At 48.2% G+C, this 8,266-nt stretch overlaps 1 protein-coding gene across 2 annotated transcripts in view; it reads right to left on the bottom strand.

Moving 5' to 3' along the window:
- Nucleotides 1–1,176: 1,176 nt before the first annotated feature.
- Nucleotides 1,177–8,266, bottom strand: part of CRACR2A (calcium release activated channel regulator 2A) — a 196,540-nt gene continuing 189,450 nt past the window's right edge. The window contains exon 17 of one of the 2 annotated variants that reach the window (XM_032349083.1): nucleotides 1,177–1,704. In XM_032349083.1, coding sequence (XP_032204974.1) covers nucleotides 1,630–1,704 — 75 coding nt within the window. In that variant the 3' untranslated portion in view covers nucleotides 1,177–1,629. The remainder of the gene's footprint in view (nucleotides 1,705–8,266) is intronic. The other variant, XR_004287068.1, reaches the window with a different exon arrangement.

Here is an 8,266-nt window from a genome sequence, read left to right as displayed (position 1 = left end):
TCCCTTTCTGCACTTCCACGGGTCTTATTTTGTGACCCTGGGCTCAGAGTTTTCTGAGAATATCCTGTGCCTGACCTTTCACTGGGGGAAAGGAGGAGGACCGCTGGCCTTTTCTGTGGGGTCCAGGGTCAGGGTGAGAAATAAAGCTCAGAGGGAAAAATGAAGGTCCCCTCAGGACTGCAGACAGACCGCACAGACGCTTTGCCGGTGAGCAGCCAAGGGAAACAGGATAAGAGGCCCGGGTGTGGGTCTTCTCCGGGCGCCTGACTGCACTTCATTAGTCTGTGACTCTCCTGCAGTGGGACTATCTCTTGGAAAATCATTTTAATAATAAAGAGGAAATGGAATTAGGGGTCCTGGCTGCCTGCTAGCTGGGGCTGACCAACTCTCATCCAGACGGGGACTTCCTCTGGCTCTGCTAATATTGCTTATTGACGATCTCTGATTAGATTTTGTGCATCGCTCCCCAGAGTATCCCCAAACAAGGAGGACTTGGAGAGAGGTGGGCTTCTGAGGAAGGTGAGGGAAGGGGTTGGAGGAGGAGGGCTGCAGAGGAGTTCGGGATCTGGGTTGAATGGGCAGGGGGTGGGGGGGCACTGGAATTGATAAGCAGCAGCTGGAAGTGGAGGGCCAACAATGGGGTCACATCTAAGTGCGGTGACTCTGGCCCCTAACTTCAGAGTTGGGGGGCTGGACATGTCCTATAGCTCTCTGCTTACAGCCTGGTCCTGGGGGAGGTCCTCATGCTCACTAAATCCCCAGTTTCACAGACGGAAGATGATCCGCAGAGGGTGTCGTAGAAGAATCTGGTAAACTCAAAAATTCTGGGCACTCCTGGGTTTCCTGTTACTCCTGCCCAGTCCCCAGATCACATCTAGCTTTGACTATTTATGTGCGTAGGAGGAAATCTGGACCTGGAGAATTCAAAGTAGTGGATGACACAAGATCTACTTTTATTTGGTTTGAGGTTTGCAGGGTATAATCCCTAAGCTCCCACTTCCTTCCGAGAAACCGCCTTTCCTAAAGCTCACTGGATTTAATCGGAAAAAATCCGTGGTTGAGATTTAGTGACTCAGGGTATGGGGTTGAGGCAGGCTACCAGGGACCAAGGACACAGCCAGCAGGGTCCAAGGTCCTTGGCTAGGAGCAGAATAGAAATCAAATGCAAGCCAGCAGGAAGTAAGAACAGAGTTTACTGAAGTTACAGAGAGCAGATACAGACGGAGCATGTGGAAGACTCCAAAAAGAAAAGGAGAGAGTCTCATCTTTGCTTGGGGCCTGGGGTTTTTATTGAGGATTGTGGTCCAGTATAAGCGTCCTCTCAGGCATCCTGGAACCAGTTTGAACAAGGGCCCGGGTGTCCGCTGTAAGTCACTCATTCCTTAGAGCCTCGGGGTCTTGGTGCCAAGATGTACAGCACCCGTGGGCTGGAATATGCACATGATGGCTTCATGGAGGCATTCTCTCCCATTTCTTCCTTAGGTGTGATCTGTTGTGCTCCATGACTTCCAAAGAAATCATTAACTCCTTGTCCCTTACAAGGAGGACACATATTATTTGCACTAAAAGGCAAGTGTACAGTGGGGGTGCAGGTCCTAGCAAGGGTAGAAGCAGGACTAGGAGCCAAAGTCAGATTTTGATGGAGCTCTTCAGTTTCCCTATCCCAGAAGGAAGAAGGAATGGCCAGCCTGGGACCACACTGGGCTGTGGGAAGGTAGAGAGGAAAGGCCAAGGTTGAAAATGTGGTCTGGCTCATGGGCAAACACAGGTCATGTTGAAAGTTGAGGCAGGCGGTTGGTTATGAGGTTCTTTCTCCCTACCCCCCACACCCTGGTCCTCTCAGCACAGGGTCTTGGGACCAGCGCCAGAAAGCCTCACCTGTCTTTCTGCCCCGAGTCACAAATCTGTCACTTCCCTGTTTAAAACCCTCCACAATTTCCTCATCACTGACCAGGTAGCATTTAAACTTCTCTGGTCCAGGCAGGCTCTCAAGGTTTGGCCTCATCCGCTTTCATCCCCAGATTCGTTCTCCACTCCTGACCCCAGAATCCTCTTCCCACATCTGCCCACAAGTTGGGCAGCCAGCCCTGCTGGATCCCCAAACTGCCTTCTCTCACTTTCTTCCTGTCATCACTATTCCCCACTGTTCCCCTTCCTTCTTTGCCTGAGGGCACAAAAGGCAGCTTCCCCCCAACTCCAAACCCAGGGACAACTTAGTCTCACTAACTTCCCGCATCCCAGGGCATTCTGCCCTGTCCCTCTCATTTCCTGTCTCTCTGCGAGGTAAGTCTCACTGACTTTGGGATCCTTGATTTTTTTCTCCTTTTTTATGGTCCAAGGGCATAGTGTATTGCTTGGCACGATGGCACATATTCTAATTCTCATGGAAAGTATTTCAAGCCGTCAGGGGTGGGGACTATTGGGGAAGGAGTTGGGATGAAACCAGAACGGCTGGAGTGTGCGTTTTCCTCAGTGTGTGTGGTGTGTGGGTGTGTGGTGTATTTGTGTTGGATACAAGCATGAGTGTGTGGGGTCTGAGTCTATGGTATGTGTGGTACATGGGTGTTTAGTGGATGTGTGGTGTGTGGTTGTGAGGGTGAGTGTGTGGTGTGTCTGAGTGTGTAGTGTGTGGTACATGTGTGAGTGTGTGGTGTCTGAGTGTGTCATGTGGGTTGTGTGGTATGTGTTTGGTGTGTGTGATGTGTCTGAGTGTGTGGTGTGGTGGTGTGTATGTGGTGTGTGTGGTCAGGCATGAGTGTGTGTGTTTGAATATCTGAGTGTGTGGTGTGTGTGTATGGTTCTGTGTGTATCTGTACATGTGTGAGGGCTCTATAGCACAATGGATTCGATGTCGCTCCTGAGCCCCAACTGCCCCTCTTGAGTGTTGAGCATCGGCACGTGGCTGCTCTCAAAGGCCTGGTCACTGAGAGGGTGTGTAATGCCACAGAGGCCTCAGAAACTCCTTAGGCCATTGGCCTCACTGAAGGCCTGCTGCGTGGCCATTGAAATTCTCTTCAAGAATCCAGCCAGAGGGGAACAGCATGGGCAAAGGCACGGAGGCACACCAGAGAGATCCAAGGTCAAGAAAATACTCACACACAAGCAGAAAGAAGTTTTTTCACTATTATTCCATGCCATTATTTTTTAAAATGAGGGAGAGAGAGACCGGAAGAGAGGGAACACAAGCAGGGGGAGTGGGAGAGGGGAAAGCAGGCTCCTTGTTGAGCAGGGGTCCTGATGTGGGGGGTCGATCCCAGGACCCTGAGATCATGACCTGAGCCGAAGGCAGATGCTTAACAACTGAGCCACCCAGGCGCCTTTCCATTCCATAGTCTTTTACTGTTAATAATGGTAGTATTAAATTTTTTAAAGCTCTTTTAACTTCTACTTACATCGGAAATTTTGATGTGTGTGTAGGGGGAGCGAGGTTCGGCATTATTTTTTTTTAAATTCTGAAACAAGTAGAAGTAGCATAAATAAAAATAAATAAGCTAGTAAAGAAAAAGAAAAACTGCCCAGGTGATCCGAGTGGGCATCCAAGGTTGAGGACCTCCAGCCGGAACCACCGCATCTGCCTGAGCCATGGGCAGAGTGGTAGGGCCGTTTCCAGGTGAGGCAGTTCTCCTTGTCTCCCCATTGTAGCCCCAGAGCCAGCTGCTGCCCCACAGGCAGAAGACATGCTGGGGGTGGGAGGGCATTTATCAAGTCTCAAAGAGATGACACCCAGGGCCTAGAGGGACTATGACTTAAATTATAGCTGGAGAAAACTGGGCTAGGTCCACCAAAGTGAGACAAGGCCCCAGAGAGGGTCCCCAGTGAATAACGGGGGAGGGGGCAGAGCAGGTACCCTGCTGTGACTGGAGCCTGAGAAACTCTCATGCGAGGATTACTGGGAGCCTTAGGGCTCTTGGGTAGCAAATATCCTTCCCAGAAAGCTGCCCCAAACGCTTGGGAAGGCAGGTTATGGACTCCCAGGGCAGTGGGCCAGGAGCCAGCACAGCTGCTCACGGACCTCTGAACCCAGCAGGTCACCCCTTTTGCCTGGGCCACAGCCTCCTCCTCTGGGACAGGAGGGAGGTGGGTGAGCCCGTTCTGGGTTCCATCTGGGGCCGCATTTGCATACAATGGTCCGTGCAGAAAACCACCCCCGCCTGCCTCCCGCCAGCCACACTGGGAGCGAGGGTGCCAGTGTTCACTGCCCAGTGGCCTTATTTGTGTCCCGCTGAGTTGAGGCAGGAACGTAGACCCTGGAGGCTCCCAGCCATTGCTCAGGCTGAAGACTGCAGTGCCAGCTAGAGAAGGAGAAGGATAGGGAGGGGGGAGATGGGCCTGGTGAATGAACACGGCCCTGGGAGGGGGCAGAAGAGAGTGGGAGGAAGGGAAGAGGGTGGGGTGGGCACAGAGGGAGGAAAACGCAGCCTCATCTGCTTGTTTGTGTTTCTTGTACTTAAGATGCTGACTTCTAGCATATTTTTAAATCCATCAGACATGAAAGCCTGATTTAAATAGACCCGCAGTGTGAAGCTGGTAATTTCACTTGCCACAATAAAGGAACTGGCAGGACGCGAGCAAAGACGCAGCACCTCTCCCCATGCCAGGCAAGCTGCAGAAGCATGGGGAGACTTTGGGGCCAGGTGCTTCCAGCTCCCTGCCCCAGGAGCCGGCTGGAGGAGGGGGTGGTGGAAAGAGAGAAAGATAAAGAAGATGGGAAAGGGAGGGAAAAGTAGGGCAGAAGTGGGACAGGGGAGAAAGTGGAGAAGGGTGAGTGGGAAGACGAAGTACAGAAATGGACAGGCTCAACATTCTCCTGGTCCACGGATGCATCCTGGTCAACTCATCTAGACTACCAGGCACGCCTTATCCCATATACTTTTACTCTAGTCTCGGTTCAAAACAATCCCAGACTCTCAGGTTTGGTGGGGTAGAGGTAGAGGGAATCTTAAAAGCAGAGTGTTCAACATCTGCTTGAATATCTCTAGAGTTAGGGAGCTCACTATCTGGTGAGGCAGCCTATTCCATTGCTGGGAAGTGCTCACAGGGACAAACTTCCTTAGGATAGGTTGCAATCCCCATGCTCGGTGCTGGCTGGTCCGAATCTGGCCTGTGAAGTCACTCAGAACAAGTGTAACACCCAAGTCAGCCCTTCATCATGGAACACAGTATTCGGGTTCTCTCCTACTTCAGTCCTCTTATGCTAGTTCCTAGTGTCCTTACTATAAAGGATTACTGCATCAATCTTGCTAAACCAAAGTATTTCTGGATGCTAATGAGTGTATTTCCCACTGTAGTCAACGCAACAAAATTTCAGGAATAATAAAAGGCTTTTGCCATTCATTTTTTGTGTCATTCAACACATTCTTATTGAGTCCACACTCCGGGACCACGTTAGCCCGTCCTGTTGGCACAGAAGATATGGAAGTTCTTTCTCCAGGAGCTTATCTACAAGGAATGGAGCCAAGTTCCTAAAGAGAAGAAGGGTGAGCAGGGGCAGAAGTGTCAGCAGAATCCAGGGTGGGGTGGGGCTGGTGGAGACCCTTAAGGGAAAGGGATCCGGGGGATTGTGGTCACGGCATTTTTATGAAATGCTACTGTATACTTGTGGGTTTCTAGGTATTTCTTCCCCTTGAGTACACTGAAGCATCAAGGGTGTTAAGTAAGCTTGTCTTCCTTTCTTGCTCCCTTATCTCTGATAAAACCCTCATTGTTGGGCACTGAAGAGAGAATCAGTCCTATAGTCATTCATGGAACATAATTGTTTGTAAAAGTGTTTTCTGAAAAAATACTTGGGCATTGAAGAGAGTGAATCCTATATTCATTCGTGGAACATAATTGTTTGTGAAAGTGTTTTCTGAAAAAAAAATGTATTATGGTAAAGTATACAAAACATAAAATTTGCAGTTTTAACCATTTACTACTGTACAGTGACATTGAGTACAGTCACAATATTGCATGGAACCATCATTCCCCTCCAACTCCAGAGGTTTTCATCATCCCAAAATGAAAGAGTCTATAAACCATATGTGTAAAGTGGGTCAATTAGTGCACTATCTGAAGTCTGGACTGGGCAACAAATCTACACACCTAGCATTTATGATGTAAATAGAAAACTGAATGAGACCAGAACCATGCCAGTGAGAACCCTGTAGTCTGCGATGCTGTGTTCCTGTCCCATTTTAAGGCAGAGTGGAAAGATACAAAGCATTCTTAGACAGAAGTCTGTAGCCTGAAGGAATGCAAGTTTTCCTTATTCTGCTAGCCCAGAGAAATGGGAGATGCTCTCCCCTGAGGCCCCAGCTTCTCCTGGTTACCAAGAAGTGTGGAGCTTTCTTTCTTGCTTATTCTGTTTTTATGTCTTTTGCACAGAGAGACAGATGATGTAATAGCTGACATTTGTCTACAGGTTTTCAGTTGACTTAATCCTTCCCCAGAGTTCTTGTTTGACCTTCACACTAGCAGACAGTAGGGCAGAGAACACTATTTTGTGGATTTGGAAGCTAGGGCTCAGAGCACCAAGAAGTTCCAGGTTTTGCCTAAGGTCACACAACTGTGTTCATGTTCTTATTCTGAGCAGATCGTTAGGGATTAGAGAAAACGTCTGGGAGAGGCACAGCCTGGGTAAAGTTGGTCAGTTCCATACCAGGAAGGAAGAAAACCAGGCAGGGAAGCATCTTTTATGGACAGAAGCATGGAGCCTAAGTCAAATTAAGTTGTTGAGCCGCCTGAGGGTAATGGATTGTTACTAGCAACAGCTGGGGAGGCTGCTGGGGTGATGAGATGGAATGCTTTGATGGGCATCACACTGTCTGAAATGCAATTGAATCACAGCAGCTGGAATGCTTCTCAGCACTCTGTTTTAAGAGCCAGAAGCAGCAGCTCATTTTGAAACAGTGAGGCAACCCCATGGGTCTACCGGACCCCAGAAGCCCAGCCATCTAGCCTCTGGGAACTGGGGCTCCAGTGGACTGCTCACCAAGTAGTGGGCCTTGTTCTTGAGAAATGATGCTCTGTTCTCAACTGCTTCTATAAGGCAACCATTGTTTGTCAGACACTGTACTAAGCATGAGGCAGAGATGAATGCTCCTGCCCTCGGGAGTCCAGTCCAGTGCATTTCACTCATTACAGCCCTGTGGGCACTGTGTATAAATAAGCACAATACAACACCATTACAGAATGGCCTTGGGGAGCTTATACACTGGATGTTAAATCATATACCCTGACACTCTGTCCTTGACCTGGTGCTGCACATACTCAATAAATTCTACTTCCATAGTCATCTTATTCAAATTTATTAGGAGGCTCCTTGAGCTGTACATGTTTTGATTCCAAGTTAAAAAATATATATATCCCATTCCTTCTGTCCCTGTTCTTTGGACATTTTTGCTTAGTAGTGCAGGGTTTTTATGGGTAGTATTTACTTTTATAGGTCAGATGGATCCAGTCATAATTCATTATGATGGCACATGCCTCACTGGCCCTAAGTGTCCTCATTTTCTGGGTGGAGAGTCTCCTGGTGGTATGTCAAGAGCCTGCAAGTACCACTTCCTAATCAGAGCCAAAGTGTTGAAGTTCCAGCCCTGACAGAGGCGTCTGTTCTTGGACTTAACTCAGTCCTGCCCCAGGATGATAAATGAACACAACCTCATTAATGAACAAGTGCTTCTCAGTTTCTACATTGAGTTCAGGTCCTCAGCCAAGCACCATCATATGGTTTCCCAACCCCCATCATTTCCAGGAAGTTTCTTCCTAAGTAGGACACTTTACTGAAACTGGCTCCACTGAATTGTGTGAAAGTTGGAGTTATGATGTTCTTTGTTACTGTTACTGTTTGTAATTAACATATTTATTAATAGGGACATTAATGGAGGTAGGAAGTGGGGGAGCTTTTGAAAGATCCTACATCATGTTAACCATCATCATCCTTACCCCTCACTCTGACACACACACCCCCAAGGAAAGAAGGGAAGAAATAACAAATAAAGGGTAAAATCTTATAGATTTTGACTGAACTTTATTGGGATTTGTGCAGTCAATTTCTTTTCCCCCAGATAATAGGAGGAGAGGTGACAGTGCTCATAAGCCCAGTCAGCAAGAAGTTACTTAAATATTTGTTTCTGTATGTTTGCATACTGTAATTTCATTATTTGAAGTAATTAAATACTTATGATCTGTAGTATTCTCCCACCTATCCCTTCTGAGTGAAACTTTGTGAAATGTCTGGCTTCCTGGCAGGAAAGGGAACACTGCCTGAGGGTTTCTGGCCTTCTTT

Source organism: Mustela erminea, chromosome 6 (assembly GCF_009829155.1).
Source record: "Mustela erminea isolate mMusErm1 chromosome 6, mMusErm1.Pri, whole genome shotgun sequence".
Taxonomy (NCBI): domain Eukaryota; kingdom Metazoa; phylum Chordata; class Mammalia; order Carnivora; family Mustelidae; genus Mustela; species Mustela erminea.
Note: the sequence above shows the minus strand (reverse complement) of the source record. Positions and strands in the feature narration are given on the sequence as shown.